Source organism: Aethalodelphis obliquidens, unplaced genomic scaffold (genome assembly GCF_003676395.1).
Source record: "Aethalodelphis obliquidens isolate GAN/ISIS:26980383/991018 unplaced genomic scaffold, ASM367639v1 scaffold11, whole genome shotgun sequence".
Taxonomy (NCBI): domain Eukaryota; kingdom Metazoa; phylum Chordata; class Mammalia; order Artiodactyla; family Delphinidae; genus Aethalodelphis; species Aethalodelphis obliquidens.
This window is the reverse complement of record NW_020837955.1, coordinates 19701860-19725031: the sequence shown is the minus strand read 5'-3', so window position 1 is coordinate 19725031 and position 23172 is coordinate 19701860. Positions and strand designations below refer to the sequence as shown.

The following is a 23172-nucleotide window of genomic DNA, read 5'->3' as shown; positions in this document are numbered from 1 at the left end:
GTGGAGCAGTGCTTAAGAATCCGCTTGCCAATGCAGGCGACACCGGTTCGATCCCTGATCCGGGAAAATCCCACATGCCGCGGAGCAACTAAGCCCATGCGCCACAACTACTAAGCCTGTGCTCTAGAGCTCGCGAGCCAGAACTACTGAGCCCACGCGCCACAACTACTGAAGCCTGCGCACGCTAGAGCCCGCATGCAACAACCACTGAACCTGCATGCTGCAACCACTGAAGCCCGTGTGTCTAACGCCCGTGCTCTGCAAAAGAGAAGCCACCACAGTGAGAAGCCCGCACACTGCATGAAGACCCAACACAGCCAAAAATAAATAAATAAATTAATTAATTAATTAAAAATAGAACTAGCATATGACCCAGCAATTCCACTCCTGGGTATTTATCTGAAAAAAAAATGAAAACACTGTTTGAAAAGATACATGCACCCCATTGTTCATAGCAGCATTATTTACAATTGCCAAGATATGGAAGCAACCTGTGTCCATCAAAAGATGAATGGATAAAGAACAAGTGAGCCTAGGGATTTCCCTGGCAGTCCAGTGGCTAAGACTCCGTGCTCCCAATGTAGGGGGCACAGGTTCGATCCCTGGTCAGGGAACTAGATCCTGCACACTGCAACTAAAAGATCCCACATGCCTCAACTAAAAGATCCCACACACCACAATGAAGATCCCGCGTGGCACAACTAAGACCCAGCATAGCCAAATAAATAAATATTTAAAAAAAGAACATGTGAGCATATATATGTGTGTGTGTGTGTGTGTGTGTGTATGCACACATACACAATGGAATACTACTCAGCCATAAAAAAGAATAAAATTTTGCCATTTGCAGCAACATGGATGGACTTGGAAGGTATTATGCTAAGTGAAATAAGTCCGACAGAGAAAGACAAATACTGTATGATTTCATTTCTATGTGGAATCTAAAAAATAAAACAAACTAGTGCATATGAGAAAAAAGAAACAGGACTTCCTTGGTGGTGCAGTGGTTAAGAATCCGCCTGCCAATGCAGGGGACACGGGTTTGAGCCCTGGCCCAGGAATATCCCAAATGCTGTGGAGCAACTAAGCCCATGCACCACAACTACTGAGCCTGTGCTCTAGAGCACACAAGTCACAACTACCGAGCCCGTGTGCCACAACTACTGAAACCTGCGCACCTAGAGCCCGTGCTCTGCAATGAGAAGCCACTGCAATGAGAAGCCCATGCACCGCAACGAAGAGTAGCCCCCGCTCTCTGCAACTAGAGAAAGCCCGCGCTCAGCAACGGAGACCCAACACAGCCAAAAATAAATAAATAAATAAATATTTTTAAAAAGTAGTTTAAAAAAAAAAAACAGACTCAGATATAGAGAACAAATTAGTGGTTACCAGTTGGGAGAGGGAACGAGGGAGAGGCAAGATAGGGGTAGGGTATTAAGAGGTACAAACTACTATGTATAAAATAAATAAGCTAAAAGGATATATAGTGTAACAGGGAATATAGTCAATATTTCATAATAACTACAAATGGAATAGAACCTTTAAAAATTGTGAATCACCATGTTGTACACCTGAAATTTATATACCATTGTACATGAACTATACCTCAATTGCCCTCAAAAGGCATAGGTGGAACGCAAGATTGGCAGCCATGATGACACAGTGTAATATGGGCCAGGGTAGCAGCTGTTCTGGTAACTTCACCTACTACCTTTCCTTCATGACTACCCCACCTCCCATCTCCAGCCTGAATATAAAACTACTGCTGGATAGCTTCCCAAACGTCCCACATGAACCCAGCACTCCCTCAACTTCCGATCACTCCAATTGTTTCTTATTTCCAGGATTGTCTTGACTACCCACCCAGCTGAGCAAGCTAAAAACATGTGCATCCACCTTTACCCTCCCCTCTCCATCCAGGCAGTTTTATGGAATCAAGTCCAGATGAATCTACACCCATGTCTCTTTTCCATTCCCTGATCTTGTTTTGGTTGTCAGTTTTCCTAAACTAGGGTGTGAACCTCCTCCAAGACTGGCTTCCAGACTCTCTCCATCCTCTACTTTGCCCACAAAAGAGCCTCTGATCGTGGGGGTCACTGATCGGAAACTACTCAGGTTGCTGAATTTTGAAATTTTTCATAATAAAATTCTGGGGGAAAAACAGGGTGTATTGTTGATGCAAGCAACAGAAGACTTCACTCCATAGTATAATAACCTAAACATTTAATCTTCTAAAGACTAACATGATGGTGCTTTGAAATAATTTTTAAATGCCCATTTCATTATGTCTTTTGTAGTTAAATTTATATGAAGTAATGCAAGAGGGAAGAGATATGGGGACATATGTATAACTGATTCACTTTGTTATAAAGCAGAAACTAACACACCATTGTAAAGCAATTATACTCCAATAAAGATGTTAAAAAATAATTTATAAAGTAAACACAACCGGCTATCTGTATAAAAAGAGTCCACTCAAACTAGACTAAGTAGGAAAGGAATTTATGGGGAAAGGGAAATTGGATAAAGGTGATCAAAAGATACAAACTTCCAGTTATAAGATAAATAAATACAAGGGATGTAATGTATAACATGATGAGCAAAGTTAACACTGCCGTATGGTATAGCTGAAAGTTGTTAAGAGAATACACCCTAAGAGTTCTCATCACAAGGAAAAACTTTTTTTTCTTTTTTTTATCTATATGAGATGATGGATGTTAACCAGACCTATTGTGGTAATCATTTCCTAGTATATGTAAGTCAAATCATCATGCTGTGCACCTTAAACTTATACAGTGCTGTATGTCAACTATATTTCAATAAAACCGGAGGGGGAAAAAACGGGATTTATTGGCTTATGTAACTTCAAAGTCCAGGATTCAAACGATGTCATCAGGACCCAGTTTCTCTCTCTGAGCCTTGGCTCCACTTCTTCTGCAGCTCTATGCTCAGAGAGATCTTCACCTCTGGACCCAGAACTGCATTCTTTCAGATCTCTGTCCAGGGGAGAGAGCACTTCACTCCATGCAATTAGAGAACAAAGCCCTGGGCTTGGCTCCCATTGGCCCCAACTGAGTCACATGGCTACCCTAAACCAATCACTATGGCCAGAAGGATGACAGCGATGATTGGTTTAGCCCTAAATCACCCAGGTAATTTAAGGATGAGCTAGAGCCAACTCCCCCAGAACCACTTTCCTGAGAGTAAATAAGGTATGGGACCCAAAAAATCTGGGGGCTGTTACTGGAATCAGGGTGAATGAATGCTGAGAAACTCACAGCTTGGTCCTTATTTTTCTCATTTTTCCTGAAGACTGCCTCCCCAGTCTCCCTCAGCAAGCACGTCAGAACCAATATTAAAACGCAGGCTTCTCACTGTCCCAGGCTCCAACTTGAGCTTGGTCTCACACTCTCCTCATCTCCCACCCAGGTATGAGCAGATCCCCATGGGGGAGAAACTGGCCAGTCATACAGGGTCCATCGTTGAGCTCCAGGCTGGGGTGAGGTCAGTCTATAATAGGTAGTTTTGGACATTCCTCAAGTGCTGGGATTTGGAGGGGGGGCAAAGTTATAAATAGGAGTTGGGAGGTATATTAATTTCCTACTAACGCTCTAACAACCACAAACTTAGTGGCTTAATACAAATCTATTACCGTTTTGGAGGTTGGAATTCTGTCTCATAAACTAAAGTCAAGGTGTTGGCAGAACTGCATTCCTTTCTGGAGGGTCTAGGGAAGAATCCACTTCCTTGCCTTTTCCAGCTTTGAGGCTGCCTGCATTCCTCGGCTCATGACCCCTTTCATCTTCAGAACCAGCAAGAGCTGGTTGACTCTTATTATCACATACGCTGACTCTTCAGTCTCTCTCTTCCACATTTGACTCCTGTGATTACACTGGGCCCACCCAGATAATCCAGGATAATCTATTTTAAGGACTGTTAATTAACAACCTTAATACCATCTGCAATCTTAATTCCCCCTTGCCATGTAATATAACATACTAACAAGTCTCCAGGGATCAAGCCATGGACATCTTGGGGGTGGGAGGCCTCCCCCAACAAAGGTCACTATGTCCTGGGACCAGTTCTTAAGTGGACAGAGGGAGAGGCTCCCTTCTTGGAGCTGTTGGGTAGGGCGCGTTAGATACATACCATAACCTAGTCCTAGCTGCTGTTCTCACTAGGCCACTGGCCTGAATTAGACTTGAGAGAGTGGCTCAGTCAGGAATAAAGAAATGTGACATCACCAGGCTGAGTGTGGGGGACCTCCTCAGAGGGTAGCTGGGGTTCGAGGGATGCTGAGAATCTAGGAGAACCTATGGGGGGTTAGTCATGATGCTGCTTAAGTCAACAGAAGAAGGGGAAGGAAAGTATGATGGCCTGGCAGCCTAGAAACTGGAAGAGGGTATCCATTTTAATCATCCAGCAACTACTACCCACTGGGGAAGAGAGGTGGAAGGGCATGAACTGCAGCCAGAGGGGACTGGAGCTCAGACAGTGCTCAACCCATCTGAACGAAGCAACCTTCCTGGCTTCACCCAAGTAGCTTCTGGGCTTTGGAATCATTTGCACTGGGTTCAAATCCCACTGTGCCAGTTATAGACTATGTGAACCTGGGAAAGTGGCCTAACTTCTCCGAATCTCTTGTTCCTCATCTATTAAATGAGAATGATACCACCATGTTCTTCATGTGGCTAATATGAATTAGAAGTTCTTTTTAAAAAAATTTATAAGCTCTTAAGGAACATTCTAGAAGGGAGGACTGTCAGATAGTCTAAAAGAAGCCCTAGCATGGATTGGTGATTAGGCTATTGTTGAGAGCACAAGTCTTGAGACAGACACGGGGTTGAATTCTGCCCTTACCATAACTAGCTGTGTGAGTCTGGACAAGACACTTAACCTATGTAAGCCCCAGTCATAGAATACATTTATTGTGTACCAAATCTGAGGCAAGCAGCTTCTTGCTATGTAAAGTCAGAAAAATATTAGTACCTCATTCCTAAGGTTGATGTAAACTTGAAGTTAGATGCTCATAAGCAACTTGATTCAGTGCCTGGTGTGCAGGAGCTTCACTCAAATGTTAGGATAACTCCACCTGGGTGGAAAAAGGGGATGAGGAGAACAGGGAGCTAACTTGACTGGAAAGGCCACTGGATGTCCTGTGATGTTGCGGGCATCCCTGAGCACAGACCTCAGCGTCTAATTCGCAGCCGGTATGACCAGCAGGCTCACCCAGTGTAGACACAAGCTGGCTGGCTCCTGGCCAGCTCAAGGTGTTTCCCTTTGCCTGGAAACCGGAAGGTGTGGCTGAGGCAGGGCATGGAGGAGAGCAGCTCAACTAAAAAGTGGTGGAGAGGAGCCCCGCTCTTGGATCTCTCTGGTTCCCCCAAATGCTGGAGACCAGCTCCCCCAGGCTAAAGGAGACAAGTGAGTAGGGAGCCACCTGGGAAGAGCATTTCAGGACTGGGGGCTTGAAAAAGGCTTGGGTCCTTCTTGCCTGCTGGGAGCCTGGGGTTTGGGTCCAGCCGTAGGACAAGAGGTGAGGTGGGAGCTGAACTCCTTAGGAAGAGTTCCCCGAACTCCAGCACACGTGCAGGGCCCCCTGCTGTGAACCAGAGCCCCGGGTAACCAGGCCCCCAGATCGGTGGGGGAGATGAGAATAAAGTGCACCCCACCCCCACCCCAGGTCTGGACCAGGACGAGGCCCCAGTAGCAATGCCGGCCGCCTGAGCTTCACACCATGTATACATACTGCTGCCTGGCGCCTGGGCAGGACGTCTGGCCTCTGCTGCAGCACCTCACCTACACCTACCTGCCCGCCCCTCCGCTGCTGCCCCCCATTCAGGCCCACAACTTCTGCAGCCGGCCCCCGAGCCTGAGCGCGGGCGAGTGGGCGGCTCCGCGGGAATACCACTGCTTCCACGCCACAGGCGCGACGCTAGTGATCACGCCGCCCTTGTGGGCCTTCCCGCAGGCCTACGCTACGGCCCTGCAACCGCCGTTCCCAGCGCCCGGCTACCCAGGGCCGTCGCTTCAGAAGCCCGCAGATGCGGGGCTGGCGGCGGTCGAGAGCGGGACGCAGTGGCCGGAAGGCAGCAGCCTGCACGCTGAGCTGCACTGGGGCCGCGTGGAACGTACGCTCCCGCCGGGCCTCGATCTGCCGGACTTCGTGCGCCGGGAGTTGCGACGAGCGTACGGCACGTACCCACGCACCGACGTGCGCGTCACCTATCGCGGCGGCGAGTTCCTGCTGCAGGGTGCACCACGCGTGCGCGAGCCCGAGTACCGTACGGAGAGGCGAGTGCTGCGCCGGCCAGCCAGCAGCTGCAGCGGCTACAGCATCCCCGCGGGGGAAGCGGCGGAGCGCGGCCGCCGGAAGAAGAGGAAAAACTTGAGCTGAGGGCGCCGCGAGGCCCTGCGGCCGGCCAGGGTGAGCACGCGCGCGGCTCTCCTCCTGCCGCCACAGCTGTGCGCTGGGGCTGGGTGCACCTGTCACCTCTTTTTTTTTTAACCACCGCCCACTTCCTGCACTTCCTTGATTTCTCTCAGCTTATTGCTGGATGGCGGGGCAAGGGCGAGAATGGATCAAGGACATCTCTGGGTGGGTGTCTTATTACTCCTTCCTTCTACTTGGACTTGGGAAGCCTGAGTGTGTGTGGTGGAAGGAGGGCCTGAACCCTTTGTTTCCTCTCTCCTTCCTCCCCATCTTCTTCCTCTTTGAAGCCTGCCCTGCAATAAGCCCCCACTTTCGCTTTTTCCTCTCCTCCCTCCAGCAAAGCTCTCCAAACTCCCCAAGCTGAGGGCCAACCTATCCCCAGCTTGTAAGAAAAGTAAACAAATGAGTGAAGTCAAGTGTAGGCTTCAAGATCATTTTTATGCCTGGGGATAGGGGTTTTTCTTCATCTGTGTAAGGTGAGCCTTACTTTCCATCTTGGGGTACAAGGTGTTGGAGGTGAGGATTAGAGTGGACCTCTGGAAAAAGTATGCTTCCTCACTGGCTGGGCTTCACTCTCCCTTAACCAGCTCCCTTCCAGTGCGGGAGGACACTCTTCTAGGTCCTGAGGCCCACCACCCCCAGAGAGATTCGGAGGGCATAAGCTATTTTGTTGAGGCGTGGATGACAGGCATGGCTGAGGAAGGCTGAGGAGGGGATCCATAATCAGATCCATAATGGCTCTGACATTTTCTAGACTCTGAGCCTCAGTTTCTTCATCTGTAAAAGAAGAAGAAAAACAACCCAGCCTACGTGGAAAATTTACCAACGTTTAAATTTAAGATGAATGTCACTTCTTGTCTCCTGATTCTTGCTAACAGTGTTTAATAGGGTGAATTTGCAATATTATAGGAGTTTGCTGGAGGGTTAGGCCACACATCCAATTTTAACTAAGGGTCTGGCCAGACCACCAGATCTGATGTCCAAGCTGTATAAATTTGGCTCCTATTGGAATTGCTTTCACTGAACTTCCATTTGTGGTTGGCCAACAGCTACCTGGATATACAGGTATGTTATTGAAGCTGTAGATCACTTGATTGAACACTGCTGTATTTATGAGCTTCATGGAGAAGTTCTATTAAACCTCAGCATTTGGTAAAGATGTTTCTACTGATAAGTTGTTTGCTTTTATCTTTGAATCACCAAGGATCTCATAATTGATCATATTTTTCTATTTGCCCTGGTTTCTAGGGAGCCAAATTTGCTTAGCATCTTTTGTGTAAAACCTTGATCCTGAACTGTTACCCCTAGTTTCATCTTATTTTCCTTTCCTTTTTTATTTTTTAATTATAAAGACACAGGGAGGTGTTGTAGTGTGATGGGTTTGCTGTGTGACCTTAGATGAATTGCTTAATGTCCCTGAACCAATTTCCTCATTGCAAATGGGGATGATAGTATTAGGACCTATCTCATAAGATTATTGAGAAGGTACTGTGAAATCCTGCACAAAAAATGTTTACCACAGTGCCTGTCATGTACTAAGTGCTCAAAGGGTAGTGTTTGTTCTTAAAAAGTAGTCTGCAATACAGAAATTTATAAAATAGGAAGTTAAAATCTGTTCTAATATCTCTCACCCCCAAATGATCACTGAGGTCCAATCTAGTATTTTTTACTATTTTTTTCTGTTCACCTAGTATTAATTACATAAAATGAATTGCACAGTTTTGCTTGTTGCATTATACATTAAGTATATCTTGGACATCATTTTATGCCAATGCACATGGAGTTACCTCATTCTTTAACAGTCATCCAATATTTTATAGCATTTGGATTCTTTCCAGTTTTTAGCTATTAAAAGTCCATCCAACAAATTTCTTGAGTGCCTTTTATTTGCCAGGAACAGTGGTAGGCCCTGAGGATACCATAGTGAATGAGACAGCCATGGCAGTTTCTGTCCTTATGGAAGACATTTAAGCTGAGAGCTAAAGAATATGAAGAAGTTAGCCATGCAAAGAGAAGGGTGAGGGGAAGCCAGGCAGGAAGTACGGTGGGTGCAAACGTCCCAAGGAATGAAAGTTATCTTTATTCACTCGACAGGCATTTGAGAGCCCACAGTTTGCTGGGCTGTGTTCTAGGCACTGGTACTACGGGAGAAAAACCAAACAACTCCCTGCCCTCGTGGAGCCTACTTTAGAGGTGTAATGTAGAGAAACAGAGACTGACAACAAGCAAATGGGAATATACGATGTAATGTCATACAGTGATAAGTAATGGGGTGCTGTTTTCAACAGGATAATTAGGGAAGGCTTCTCTGAAGAGGTGACTCTTGAGTGGAGACCTAATAAAGACCTTTACGAGCCATTTGAATAGCTGGGGGAGAAAAGCAAGTACAAACACCCTTTGGCTGGGGTGTCCTTGTCCTGTGAGCGAGCGGGAAAGTGATAATTAATGAGGTTACAGGTGAGGCTGGATCCTGTGGTACCTTGAAGCCATGTAGAGAAATTTGGATTTTATTCTTAGGGGATGGAGGGTTATGAGCAGGGGGAAATGTGATGAGATTTTTTTTTTTTAAGTTATTCTGGGTACTGTGTGGAAAAGAGACTATAGAGGGGCCATTTTGAAAATCGGGAGAGCATTTAGGAGGCTTTTGAAGTAATACAGGCAAAAAATAAGCTGATGGCTTGGTCTTATTTGGAAGCTGTGAGGGTAATGAGAATAAATGTCCTTGAATATGCATCTTTATTCACATACACGAGTGTTAAATTGTGGAATCTGAAGTCTTAGAATTAGAAATTGAATCATTGAACAATGCCACCCTAGCAGCACAAGCACAGCCAGTGCCTAGATCTTTGGTTCTAAATTACATTCTCCAGTAAAAGGAACCAGTCCCCTCGGGAAAATGGCTGATTCCAAGGCTGTGGCAGGGAAGGTATAAGATGAGACTGGAACAACTTGTGCCAGAAAATAAAGGACTGATCAAAAATGTCAAAAGAACAAAGGAGCCAACTTGAAGGGACTTCCACTGACCAAATCAAGGACAGTTTAAGCATAGAAACAGATAATCACAGTAACAGATTATAACCTGCTGAATAAAATAAGGATCCCTAAGTCCATACTAATGCTAACTAAAAAATACATATGAAAGGAAAGCTCTTCCTTATAGTAGAAGTAATGATGAAATTAGAAAATCACCATTCCCAATCATCAGAGTAATGATTGATTCAGGTGAGAATCATTTCTGAATACTAAAACTGATGGGTGAAAGTTTGATGTGAAACTGGATATTTATATAGTTTCAAATATGTTCCAATAAGATATTTATTAATTACAAATTTTAAAATAGTAACCTGAAAAAAAATAGTAACGTGATAATATAATAGAGAAAACTGGTGGATAACACTTTAACCCCATTGCAGTAGTCCCTCTTAAAGTCTTTCTTACCATCTTTAATGGGTTTCTTTAAAAAATTTTTTTTCAATTTATTTATTTATTTTTGGCTGCATTGGGTCTTCGGTGCTGCGCACGGCCTTTCTCTGGTTGCGGCACGCAGGCTTCTCATTGCGGTGGCCTCTCTTGTTGCAGAGCACGGGCTCTAGGCGCGCAGGCTTCAGTAGTTGTGGTGCACGGGCTCTAGAGCGCAGGCTCAGTGGTTGTGATGCACAGGCTTAGTTGCTCCGCGACATGTGGGATCTTCCTGGACCAGGGATTGAACCCATGTCCCCTGCATTGGCAGGTGGATTCTTAACCACTGTGCCACCAGGGAAGTCCGTAAAATTTTTTCTCTAACAGAGACAAATTGACATCATGTGCTGTCTGATATGTTAAACTGAAAAATACAACATCAGTTCAGCAGTAAGGCATAATCATGAGGAAACCTCAGATAAACCTAAATTGAGAGAAAATTGTTCAAAAATGTCAATGTCATAAAAGACAAAGGTTTCAGGTCAAAGGAGACAAAAAGAGGCATGAAAACTAAATGCAACACATGATCCTGTTTTGGATCCTGGACCAGAATGAAAATTGTTGTGAAGGACAGTGTCGGGACAAGTAACAAGATTTGAATGAGGACTATAGATTAGAGAAAGCAGCATGGCAAAACGTTAACAGTTGGTCAATCTGGTAGAAGGCTAAACCAGAGTTCTTTGTACGATTCTGGCTACATTTCTTTAAGTTTGAAATAATTTCTAACTAAAAATAAAAATAGCAATAATGAGTAAATTGAATCTCTGGATCAAAAAGGATACACACTTAAAATGTACTCTGTCACAGGTTTTATGTTTTAATCTTAGAGAATTGTCTGCATGCTGGTAAGCCTCCTCTAATCCTTTTTTTGAAACAAGGCAGGCTTCAAGTAAATCATGAGTCTCATACCAAGTTAGGTGTGTTCTGAATCCCCTTCCTTCTCTATCATCTCAGGTCCAGACCCTTGAAGTCTCTCAACTTCCCCCATCTCGGGACTTCCCTGCTGGCTCAGTGGTTAAGAATCCGCCTGCCAATGTAGGGGACGTGGGTTTGAGCCCTAGTCCGGGAAGATCCCACATGCCGCGCAGCAACTAAGCCCATGCGCCACAACTACTGAGCCTGCGCTCTAGAGCCCATGAGCCACAACTACTGAGCCTGCGAGCCACAACTACTGAAGCCCGCGTGCTCTAGGGCCCACGTGCCGCAGCTACTGAGCCCGCATGCCTAGAGCCCGTGCTCCGCAACAAGAGAAGTCACTGCAATGAGAAGCCCGCGCACCGCAACGTGAAGAGTAGACCCTGCTCACCGCAACTAGAGAAAGATCGCACACAGCAACGAAGACCCAACACAGCCAAAATTAATTAATTAATTTTAAAAAAAGAACTAAGTACACATCCCCCAAAATTCCACTCACAGGAATTTAAAAACAAAAAAAACACTTCCCCATCTCTGAGAATCCCCATTGCTCACATTCTTCCCCCAAGTCTTCCACATAGCCCTGGAAATGCCCAGAGACTGCAAACAGTATACCCCTATCCCCCAGCCCCAGTGAGGGAGGAGGCCCCCAATTACAGGCTTTTTGAAGGAAGTGCTGCCACTCAGCTCAGTCCAACATGCCAATCCTTCCAAACCCCAGTGCTTGCTCCAGCCCTAAGGATGTAAAGAAGCCCTGCAGGGAGCCTAGATGCTTCTTTGTTTGTTCTTTTCTTTGAACTTAACCCTTAGAACTCATAAAACATCTGGGCTGCCAGGGACTTTACTGTTCACCTGGCCCAACCTCCTCAGGTGACCTTATGCTGGGAAACCAAGGCCAGAGAGAAGGAGTGACTCACCCAATGTCACACAGTAGGTGGGAATCCAGAGCTTCTAGATCTCAGCAGGGCTTGGGCTACCAAACTCATCTTGGTGGCCTTCTTCTCCTGGCCTTGCCCCAGCTTTACCCAACCCTGGCATCTGGTCTAGAGCCCTTTGCTCAATAAACCCTGACTGACCAATTTTAAACCCTGTCCTACCTCCCAGCTGGGTAGCTCACATCCTACTGAAGGGAGGATAATAAGAATCATAACAGGGAGTTCCCTGGTGGCCCAGTGGTTAGGATTTGGTGCTTTCACAGTGGAGGCCCAGGTTCGATCCCTGGCCAGGGAACCATCCCGCATGCCATGTGACATGGCATAGCCAAAATACACACACACACACACACACACACACACAAAAAAAAAAGAATCATAGCAATCTCACACACTTAACTCAGAACTTTCTATGTGCAGGCACTGTGCTAGAGCCCTGTACAAAAACTATCATTTAATCTTCACAAAAACCTTGATGTGGATATAATTATTATTCCCATTTATAGATTAGGAAACTGAGGCCGATAGAAGTTAACAACTTACCCAAGGGTACACACAGAGAATACACCTGGGAAATCTGACCGTAGCCTTAACATCTAGGCCAAACTGCCTCTTCATACATGAGACACACTCAGCAAAATACAAGGAACGTTTATTGAACAGCCACTCTGTGTAGGACACAGGACTAGACACTCTGGGGCTCATGAACCAAGCCCCACTGGAAGCGGAGTGCAGAGGATTTGTAGGAGATCGTATGCATCATTGAGGGGTTGAAGAAGATTCTTGTAAGAGGCATCTGAGAGAGGCTTTGAAGGATGTATAGGATTCCAACAGATAGCGATGGAATGGAGGTGTCCCAGGGAGAACTGAGGAGGGATCAGCATGAATAAAAGCATGCAGCGGGAGCAGGAAGTAGCAGGGTTTCATTGGAGGTTATAACCAGGGAGCAATGGAAGATCAGGCTTGAAAGCTAAGTGGAGGCCAAACTTTGAAAGACTTTAATGGCAAGGTGAGGAGTTTTGGGGAGCCATTGAAGTCTTTGACAAGAAGAGTAACTCGAAGTTATTAAAAGTTCTGGCAGGTGGCAGCACCTGGCTGGGACGCTGTGAGTCTGAGATAGCAGGTCCCCCATGACCTCAGTATTGACAGTACAGCACAGCCGGGCACCAGAACTGAGTCCCCAGGGCATTTGCTAGAGCTCACAGCCTATGGAATTCAGTTCTCAGAGCCAGATGGCCAAAGTTCTCTTAGCCTTGATGCTGCCCTCCTGTGCTCCCTTCTGTGAATTTCCCCCCATTCCCAGGATGCGTCAGAAGAGGAACCTGGGATCTCAAGATTCCTCCTATCCCATCGAGGGTCTGAGCTCAGAGCTGAAAATAGGGGCCCATTGCTAGGGAAAGAGGTAAGGGTTCTCTAAATTCTAACAGGATACTGATGTAGGATATGAGGGGAGGGGACTCAGGGCTGTGGTAGGGATTCCGTGGGTACTGCAGAGTCAGACCCGTCATCTCCTGCCCAGATACGCTCCTGGTAGGGCCAGATGTGGAACTGGATGGGCAAGGGGTTAGGGGAACAGCCAGAACATGTACACTGAGAAGGGCATTTCTCTAGAGAATGAGTGGCTTCCTGAGCCAAAGAGGACCCACAAAATATGGATCCCCAAGGTAGAGGGAGGTCCAGGAGTCCCAGCTCCCTGAAAATCTCCCCACCTGAAGTGAAGATCTGAAGTACCTGGGATAGATAAGGGAGCAGAAGAGAAAGACTTCCCTGAAACACACGTTGACTTTCTACAGAGTTAAACTGAGGGCTGGGGTGCTATTCCCATTCACAGGGCGGACCTGCAGCCTATCCCTGGAGATGGGAGAGGCAAGCTGGCAGGCTCAGGAGTCACCCTACCCCCACCCTGCTTGAGTTGAGAGAAAGGGGTCTGCACTTACCCATGAAGCCTCTTCTCTCCCTCCTGGAGCTGGATCTACAGTGATGCTCCCAGAGACTGCTCCTTAAATAGGGCCCGCCCCAGCCAACTCCCGCCCCCGCCCCATCCTGGCTCTTCTGAGAAAGGAGGAAGGTGTGGGAGGGCCAGGCACCCTGCCCAGAGAGCCCTTGCTGACCTCAAGCAAGAGTGGGGACCCCCCTCTTCCCCCCCACCCCATCTTTCAAAGCGTTCCCTTCCTCACCTCAGTCTCTGAGTCCCTCCCACCCCTTGAGACCAGCCAGCTGGGTTCTTTCTCTGCTCTTAATGTCTGGGAAATCTGCTCTTTATGCCTAATTCAAGCCCAATTTCTTCATTCTGAGGTTGGATGATGGGGAATTGATGTGCTAGGGGAAGCTTCAGCGCAGGCTTCTAGCTTCTCCCATCAGTTCAGGAGACCAAGCATCTGTTGCAGAATTCGTTTGATGGAATGGGGAGAGAGGATGTATCGCTATACCTCCTTTCACCTCATGTAGCTTCAAGCACCATCCAAAGCGTAAGTGGAGTTTGTTCCCATCCTGTGGAGAGAGATTGAGACCTGAGGGGACAGCAAATCAGGAGCTTAAGGTCCAGCCTGCTATGGAATGTCGAGACGGACAAGTGATCCCTGGATCCCCTGCCTTACAGTTTGTGTGTGTCCTTGTGCCTGTGGTGGTCCCTCTCCTCAGCCCACTCTCTGTCCTCTGACTCCAAAACCTAACCCTTGCTGCACAGAGTTGAGACTCTCCAGGGTCTGAACTGGGAATTGAGGGGCTCCCTCTAAATGGTCTTTCCCATCATCCTTCCCTGAAAGCTCAGGAAGTTCTTTCCCACGATAATATGTAGCTACATCCAACTGCTATTCAAGAAACAGGCCGTGGGGGAGGGGGAATGGTATGCCTCAGGGATGGCCACAAGGGTCCTGAGCCAGGACTAGGGACAGCTCTTCTGAGGAAACCTGAAAACTCCTGTAATGGGGGTGGTAGGGAGAGAAGAGTCATCATCAGTATTGTGCAACGGAGGGGGAGGGAGGATAGGGGACTGGGGGAGGGGAGCGGTGGCCAAGTCTTTAGAGGGCTGGCAGCTATCCATCACCCCTTTCCCTGGGGCCTGCTTGGCCAGAGTTGAAAGTGGCTGTCACCTCACACCTCATTAACCCCAGCAGCACCAGGCTGGCAGCAGCAGTGCTTTTATGGGAGACACGTTGCTAAAGGTGCTCCCTCCTTCTTCCCTCCCCTTTCCTGCCCCCTCTCCCCAGCAGCCAACATCTTGCTCTCTTTGAGGCCAGATGATCCTGGTGGGGAGGTGGGAGGCTGCTGTGAGGGACAGGACTGGAAGAGGGAGCAGTGATCCCCTTTTTCTCCATATTTTGGCACTGCCTCGGTCCTTAGGTAAGAGAGGATGGGACTTTCTACCTTGGACTGTGAGCTCCTGTGGATAGGGACAATCTCTGGGTCCCCAGCACCCTATAAGGGGACTAGCCCTGAAAAGAGGCTCATCCCTGCTGATCGGGGATGGGAGAGTTCATCCTTGAATGGAACTCCTTCCCTCATGACCCATTAAAGGGTTCTTGGGAAGGGAAGGCTATGGGCTTCCCCACAGGGTAGCACCGGGAAGCTCCGTAGCAGGAAGAGAAAGAGGAAGCTGAGGCCTTACAAGGTACTGGAGTTCAGCCGTCCTGTCATAAATGAGAAGCCCTGCCAATTCGGGCATGAAGTTACCGGGGGTGGGCATGGCCTGCAGGCCGTCCTGGATCTGCGCTCAGGTGGATCCTCGCTCAGAGCACCTGCTGCCCCGCCTTCCCCATCCAAACCAGGCTCCAGGTCCCAAGACGCAGGCCCTGTAACGCACACTAATCTTGGGGAAACATCGCTGTTAAGAGAATACAAAGGAGAGTTAGATATGGCGGGTAAGTCAGCACCTCAGAGTTGTTGGGTGACAGGGCTTGAATATGGACTGGACACGAAGGGGGAGAGACGGGATTTGGGGAAGAACACTGGATCTAGGAGTAGGGCCACCAGAACCAACCAGGGAGAGACAAGGGCGGGGTGGGGGTGGGGAAGCTACAGGATTTGAGGGCGGAGATTTGGGGGCGAGGAAATAAGACGGATGGGAAGACACCGAGTGGGGTCAAAATGTTCTCCCGTCTGTGCAGACGGCAAGGCACTAGGAGGGGATACAGTCAGTCACTGAGACTCCACCCACTGGCTGGACCTCCACGCCTAACTCCTCCCTACTGTCAACAAAAATGGCCGCCGCGGGATCTCGCCCAAAGCTCTGAGACAAATGAGAATGGTAGCAGGAGCACCGCCCACTTGTGGGCATGCCCTTCTTAAAAATGGCTACCATGGCGCTTCTGGAAAGTAACCGCTCTGGGCCCCGCCTTTGATCTCGTTGGTGGGGCTGGGGGATGAGAGCTGCACCGCGCGGGACAAATCGCCGGCGGCGCCCGACGGAGCAGGTGATTTCCCCTCCAGGCCCCGGCCCAGGGCTAAGAGAGTCGCGGAGAGCGTTGACCCAGGGTACCCGTCCTGTGTGTCTCCCCACGGTACCCCCGGGGCCCGCCGGAACCCCATCTCTGATTCTCACCGTGGCCTGTATCAAGGCACATCCTAGCCTGCTCAGGCCTCCCTCGTCATGTGTCCCTCAGGGCCGCAACCGCATCCCTGTGCCCTCGGGCCCACTATTCTGGATGCTTATGGGTACCCCGCTAGCTCGTTTAGGGAGCTCCTGCTTCAGGGGTCGGCCATCATCATGGTCCCACTTCCTGTATTCCCGCCTCCCCCCATTTGTGCTCCTGCCTGACTTTGGATGCCGGAATCCCTTGTGTACCCATCGGTGTCCTTGGCTCCTCTAAGACCTGACTTGGGGGTCAGGGTACAATGATGTGCTCTGGAACCTGCGTTATGGGACTAGGGCCCCAGGAGCTGGGCTTCATAAGGGCTGGGAGAAGCAGTGAAGACCTCGTTTCTAGACCCTCTTGAGTGCCCCAGACTTCTTCCACTCTGCTTCCCAGAATTCCTCCTCCCACATGGCCTTCTGCTCTCCCTCCACCTTGGGCATCTCCCCACCCCAAGGGAACAACATGGTACTCCTTCCCCCAGTCTCACTTAAACTTGTCCAGGGGGGTCTTATGGAACATCTGGAAAGTCCAGGCCTGTGCTTGGTCCCGGGGATGCTCTCAGACCAGCCGAGGGCAGTGAGGATGGGGCAGTCAGGGTTGGCTCCAGGGAGGAAGTGAGGCCTGCAGAGTGAGAGGCGAAGGGAAAGACATTCTGAATGGGGAGAATGGTGTGAGCAAAGATTCCGAGGTAGGCAGAGGGCCAGCCAAGCAGGAGAGGATCAGATTACAGGCTGGGGACTGACCATTTGCATCATGAAAGGTGGTATAGTGTAGTGGTTAACAATGAGCCAGACTGCCTGGGTGTAAATCTGCCATTAACTTACTGTGTGACCCTGGGCAAGTTACTTAACCTCTCAGTGCCTCCATTTCCTTTTGGGTAAATGGGATAATATCAATATGATATATTAGTATCTATATGTTAAGGTAATTGTGAGGATTAGGTAAGTTAATACATGTAAAGTGCATAAAACAATCTCTGATAGATTGTAAGCAGTCAGTAGATGCTAAATATTTTTACCTTCATCAGAGGTGTTTAAACAGGACTCATGACAGGATGACAATCACATTTCATGGGTGCAGCTAACCAGTGGACTCTTATTTGGAGCCCCCAGGAAGTAACGGGGTTCTGTGGGCTATATCCAGAATTTGAAAAGTCTCAGGGAAATCATGTTCTTGCCCTGGAGAAGGCTGGCTGTTCAGGCTGCAGCTTCCCCAGCTTAGGGACTATGGAGGAGAAATATTAGGAGACGCCTCTGGGTAGGAAAGAGATGCTGAGGAAGCCTAGGGGGATGGAGAAGGGTGAAAAAGAAGTGGCAAGCTTTGAAGGCTGGGTGAAGTTTGGGCAGCCCGAGAACAGGAGGAAGGGGGATGTTCCATTAGGAGACAAGTTAGAGCAAAAGCTCAGGGCAGGAAGACTTTTTTATTTGGGCACAGTGGGGGGGGGGTGTTTCCTAATAATAACTCCCTGGCTCTTGGACCTTGGTTAGAAACCTAGGGGCATCAGACACATCCCTGAGAGCTTCTTCCCTAGAAGTTTTCATGCAGCATCCATGGACTTTTGTCCCAGCAGAGGTTGGCAGGCAACTGCTAGCAGCCAGGATTGGTATAACCCAGGGTGGATGTAGGTCTCCCTAGGGGGCTGACTTCTTGGGGGAGCTGCATGATGGGATCTGGTATGCCCTGTCTGAGCAGTTCTCTTCCTCCCCAGGGCCTACGCTAGGGTCTGGAGCAAGAGGCTAGCCTCCCCTGGTAGGATAGGGCTTCTCAGTTCTCCTGTCCTGAGCAACCCCTGTGCCGTCACGGCAACTCTGTGTTACCAGTCAGGGGACAAGGGAACTGCGATAATAGATGGTAGCCCTATCTCAACCCAATTGGAGGTCTTGACATCTCCCCATCCCCTGGAGTAGTCCCTAGAATATACACTCACTCAACTAGGTGTCCTGGATTTATCTCCTGACTACCACAGTCAAGCCAGGTGACTTTGGGCAAGTCATTAAACCCACTCAGCTTCAATCTCTTCATTTCTAAAGTGGGGAGTAACTGTTTATTGAGTGTCTACTTCACAGAAGACACTGAGTGTACATTGATGAATAAGCCAGGAGTGTAGTCTCTTCCCTCATGAAACATGTGGAAGAAACATTAAACATTGCCCCAATAATGTTTTGATTATAGCTGTAAAAGGTGCTGCTAAGTAAGGAAAAGTGTAGTCTGCAATGAGGATGTAAGATAGAGGAGACCAAACCAGTTCTAAAGGGTCAGGGGAGCATCCCTTGAAGGAAATTGTAAGCTGAAACCTGAAAGGTGAGAGGAGTTAGCAAGTGAAGGGGTGGAGGTGGCACGTTGCCCAGGCAGAGGAAACAGTTTGTGCAAAGACCCTTGCTGTGAAAAAGCTGGAGTGCTGGCAAGCTGAAAGCAAGCCGGGGTGGAGGGGAGTGATCCCAGGGGTGGGTGGTGCGTGGTGAGGCTGGAGAGATGTAGGCAGGAGTAAGGCCCTGAATTGAGGGCCATAAAAAGAAGCTGGACTTATCTGAAGGGAAGCAGGAAATCACTGATAGATTTTAAGCAGAAAAAGTGTGATTTTTTGGTAAATATTGTACAGCCATGATCTTTGTAGAGAATAGGTTGTTGGGGGAAAGATGGTAGTGGGGAGAACATTTAGGAAACTCTTGCAGTTAAGGCAAGAGTTGGAGCCAAGTGGGAGTAGAGATGGAGACAAGTAGATATGTTGAGGGATAATGGTCAGGGCACGGTGACTGATTGGATGTGAGAAGGCAAAAGGTAGGATGGTGTCAATGATAATTCCCAGACTTGTGGCAGGAACAGCTGGGTACATGGACATGCGTATACTGAGGACAGCCTTGGAGGAATAAAAGACTTGGAAGAATGTCAGTTTGGGACATGTTAAGTCATCCCCACAGAGGTGTCAGGGAGGTAGACGTACAAGTGTGTAGCTCAGAGTTGGAGACTGGACTATAGGATTGGACATTTGGGAATTGGTGACATGGAGTTGGTACAAGAAGATGTGGGCCCAGATGAGATTTTCCAGAGAGAGAGGGTGCAGACTGAGGAGAAAGGAGAAGCAGCTTTGAGCCTGAACTTTGCTGCCACATTTAGAGGGAAGCAGAGGAGAGGGGGACAGAGAAGGAGCCTGGGAAGAAATGGCCAGAGAGGTAGAAGAGAAACAGGAGGATGTGATGCCTCCTAGACCAACATTGGTGCTACTTGAAAGGGCAAATATTAGGTGAAACTACAAGAAATTGCCTTTTTCTTTTCTTTTTCAGATCAAAAACAGGTAATATTGGCAAGTTCATATGGTTCAACCTAATGAGACCAAAACCTGAAAAAGTAACTCATGCCCTTAGCCTGAGAAAATTTAGTAGAGCAGAAGCCAGACTGAAGTTGGGGAGAAGTGGATAGAATGGAGAATAATAAGGGAATAGATTCAACAGGACCTGGTGATTGATTGATTGCAGCAGGGGTTGAGAGAGGGTGAAATCATGGGTAACCCCCAAGTTTCAGGTTCGGTAGCTGAGTGAGTCATGTTAGCTGGTGAAACAGGAGGAGGTGCCTGTTTGGAGGGGGAGTACACACATCGGGAGGATATGGTGAGTTGGGGCTAGGTGCAGTTTGAGGTGCCCCTGAGTCTCCTGAGTGGTGTAATGAGCTGACATTTGGACTCGTGGGTCTGGAGCAGTTCTTTACCAAGTAAATGTTCCTGACTACCAAATACAGACTTTAGGGAGTCAAAAGCATGTAAGTAGGAATGAAATAAGTCAATAAGTATTTATCGAGCACCTACTAAGTGCAGGCATTCTTCTAGGTGCTAGGGCTATACCAATGGATAAGACAAAGTATCCCCCCCTCAAACTCCCTCTTCTTGAAGCGTACATTCTGTGGGGGAGGACAACAGGCAAATAAACATAAAGATAACATGGAGCTGTAGTATATGCTATATAGAAAATAAAGCAGAGTAAGGGATTGGGGAGTATGGGGAATGCCTAATTTTGGTCGGTTAGTCAGGAAAGGTCTCTCTATGGAGGCAACATTTGAGCAGAGCCCTGGCAGAGGTGAGGGGATGAGCCATGTGGATATCTGGAGGAGACAGGTAGAAAGAAACTGGGCAAGTCTGAGGAATAGCAAGGAGGCTGCTGGGGCAGGAGTGGAGTTAGCAAGGAGGGAGTGGTGAGGTTGGAGAGGTAAGCAAAGGCCAGATCTTGTAGGGCTCCGTAGGCCTTGGGACGGAGGATGGAAAGTCCTCCATAGATAGGCCCAAGCTGCTGGAAGGGCAAGGACCTGGCAGGAAGAGAGAATTCATGAAAGGCTTCCCCTTCTATCTGGGCCCCAGAGCCAGAAAAGCCCCTTTGTGCAGAGGGTGGGTGGCCCACTCTGGGTGGGGGAATGGCTGTGCTCAGTCCTGAGGCCTGCTCCTTGGGGGGCTGGACAATGGGTCCCTTGTGGTTGGACTTGGGGGCCAAGTGGCCCTCTCAGTGATGGGATTCCTCAGCCAGGAGGCATGTGACCTCAAGACCTCGGCTTCTTTCCAGAGGGTCTAGGCCTACTGTTGGGGAATGGGGTGGGGAGATGGGGAGAGGTCGGGGGAGGGGGGAGAGAAACGTCCACTCTGGAAACTTTCTCCTGAGACAGTGTCCTGCCCTGTCTCAGGCTGGAGGAGGTGGAGAGATAGTCAGGCAGGGGGCTGTGGCTCTGCTTGAGGGAGTGGGGGAGGGCTGAAGAACTGGAAGCTATGGGCAACATCAACAAATGGTTTCTACAGCAGGGCAGGAGGGAGGAGCTGGCCGCCCCTGGACCTGGTGGGCAGCGGCAGGCAGAAGAGGGCCTGACAAGCCTCTGTCTTGTGTCCCTTCAGAAGAGAGAGCATGGAGCTGGAGAGGATTGTCAGTGCAGCCCTCCTTGCCTTTGTTCAGACGCACCTCCCAGAGGCTGACCTCAGGTAGAAGCTGCTCTCCTAGAAGGGTCATGCTGGGGCCAGAGTTGGAGCTGCTGGGCAGTACTCTGGGCCTTGGCCAATGGAAAGACTGGGGTGGGAAGTACTCAGCCCTATTCCTCAGGTGGAGGAGGGCTGGTTATGATTTGCTGGTATGGCCTCACCTCTCATCCTGTTCCTGTCACCCTTGTTGAACAGATGGGAAACCAAAGCTCTGAGGGGGTCGGGGGGGTGGGGGGTGGGATACTCTTCTGGGCTTAAGGCTTGAGGTCTGGCTCCTGGACCCCATGAAGCCCAGGGCTGGAGTCCCAGGCTAGGTGGCAATGCTGGAGGTAACAGGGCTTGTCCTGTCCCCTTGCTGCAGTGGCTTGGATGAGGTCATCTTCTCCTATGTGCTCGGGGTCCTTGAGGACCTGGGCCCCTCAGGCCCATCGGAGGAGAATTTCGATATGGAGGCCTTCACTGAGATGATGGAGGCCTATGTGCCTGGCTTCGCCTACATCCCAAGGTGGGGCCTGGCTGGGACCAAGAGGAGGAGGAGGGCTGGCTGATTGTGGAGGGTGGGCAGAGTTGTCCTTTTACCGCCCTCCTTGCCTTTTCAGAGGTACAATAGGGGAAATGATGCGGAAGCTCTCAGGGCAGTTGAGTGGTGCCAGGAACAAAGGTGAGTCTGGGAATCGGGCACTTGGGTGACTTAAACCCCCATCCTCCAAAGCCCTGGCAAACCTGTTGCTCTTTCTGCCTCTTTAAGAGAACCTGAAACCACAGAGCTCTGAGGTCCAAGGTCAGGTATCTGTCTCCCCAGAGCCTCTGCAGCGGCTCAAAGAAGAGACGATGTCTTCTCCGACTGCTGCTGGGGACACCCAAGATGAGGTACTGGTAGAGGAGGGTACCGACGAGGGAGCTAGGGCCCTGGAAAGGAGGAAGTATTGCCTCTTGTCAACATTTATGCCCACAGGCATCCGGCGCTGAGGAGGAACTGCTGCCAGGGGTGGACGTACTTCTGGAGGTGTTCCCTACCTGTTCGGTGGAGCAGGCCCAGTGGGTGTTGGCCAAAGCTCGAGGGGACTTGGAAGAAGCTGTGCAGATGCTGGTAGAGGGGAAGGAGGAGGGGCCTCCAGCCTGGGATGGCCCCAACCAGGTATCCTCTGCTAGACAGCCCCCCAACCCCATGTAACCTCAGCTATGTTCCACCTTAGTGTTAAGCCCCCGCCCCTAGCCTATCCCCATTTGCTTTTCCTGCTGGTACCCTAGGCCCTAGACAGGCTTCCCCTCTCTGCAGGACCTGCCCAGGCGCCTCAGAGGCCCCCAAAAGGATGAGCTGAAGTCTTTCATCCTGCAGAAGTGAGTCTGGGCTGGGCTGGGCCGGGCCGGGCCGGGCCCTGCCCTTAGAGGGTTTTCCTAGGGTGGCAGGAGCTTCACCCAGCCAAGTTTTTGGCAGGTACATGATGGTGGATAGCGCAGAGGATCAGAAGATTCACCGGCCTATGGCTCCTAAGGAGGTGAGCCGGTTGCAGCTCCTAGGGTCATGGAGTGGGTGCAACTGTCTCCTGGCTTCTGCTACTCACTACCTGATTGCCTGACAGGCTCCCAAGAAGCTGATCCGATACATCGACAACCAGGTAGTGAGCACCAAAGGGGAGCGATTCAAAGATGTGCGGAACCCTGAGGCTGAGGAGATGAAGGCCACATACATCAACCTCAAGCCAGCCAGAAAGTACCGCTTCCACTGAGGCACTCGCCAGACTGCCGGAGCCGTCTAGGCTCAGATCCCAGAGGGATGCAGGAGCCCTACACCTCCACACAGGGCGCGCCGTAACTCCTGTCCCCCGTCTTTCCCTACTTCCTTGCTCCACAGTGTTAACCTCCTCTTGGAGCTGCCATGGGCACAGTAAAGGTAGCCCCAGGAAGGTG

The 23172-nt window shown here is 49.3% G+C and overlaps 3 protein-coding genes across 12 annotated transcripts in view; 2 read left to right on the top strand and 1 right to left on the bottom strand.

The window, feature by feature from the left end:
• SLC68A1 (solute carrier family 68 member 1) overlaps positions 1-6128 on the bottom strand; it is a 24120-nt gene extending 17992 nt beyond the window's left edge. For 2 of the 4 annotated variants that reach the window (XM_027112432.1, XM_027112426.1), the window contains exons 1-2: positions 5810-5922; positions 4990-5092 (exon numbers count right to left, since the gene is read on the bottom strand). The gene's annotated coding sequence lies outside the window, so the exon portion shown is untranslated. Of the gene's footprint in view, positions 1-4989; positions 5093-5749; positions 5923-6016 lie in introns of those variants that run through there. The other 2 variants (XM_027112427.1, XM_027112429.1) reach the window with 2 other exon arrangements.
• On the top strand, positions 5713-6423 carry CUNH10orf95 (chromosome unknown C10orf95 homolog). Its single transcript, XM_027112445.1, has one exon. It carries the CDS (start codon positions 5738-5740, stop codon positions 6395-6397), a length of 660 nt encoding a protein of 219 aa, XP_026968246.1. The 5' UTR covers positions 5713-5737; the 3' UTR covers positions 6398-6423.
• Positions 6317-23172, top strand: CUEDC2 (CUE domain containing 2). 7 transcript variants are annotated; one of them, XM_027112439.1, is made up of 9 exons: positions 6317-6427; positions 21181-21264; positions 21623-21766; positions 21861-21922; positions 22010-22131; positions 22217-22399; positions 22541-22602; positions 22700-22760; positions 22845-22991. In XM_027112439.1, exons 2-9 carry the CDS (start codon positions 21191-21193, stop codon positions 22989-22991), a joined length of 855 nt encoding a protein of 284 aa, XP_026968240.1. In that variant the 5' UTR covers positions 6317-6427; positions 21181-21190. The 7 variants fall into 7 exon arrangements, with proteins under 7 accessions (XP_026968240.1, XP_026968245.1, XP_026968241.1 ...); XM_027112440.1 differs by lacking the exon at positions 6317-6427 and adding an exon at positions 13059-13141; XM_027112437.1 differs by lacking the exon at positions 6317-6427 and adding an exon at positions 16020-16151 and having other exon boundaries at positions 22845-23168.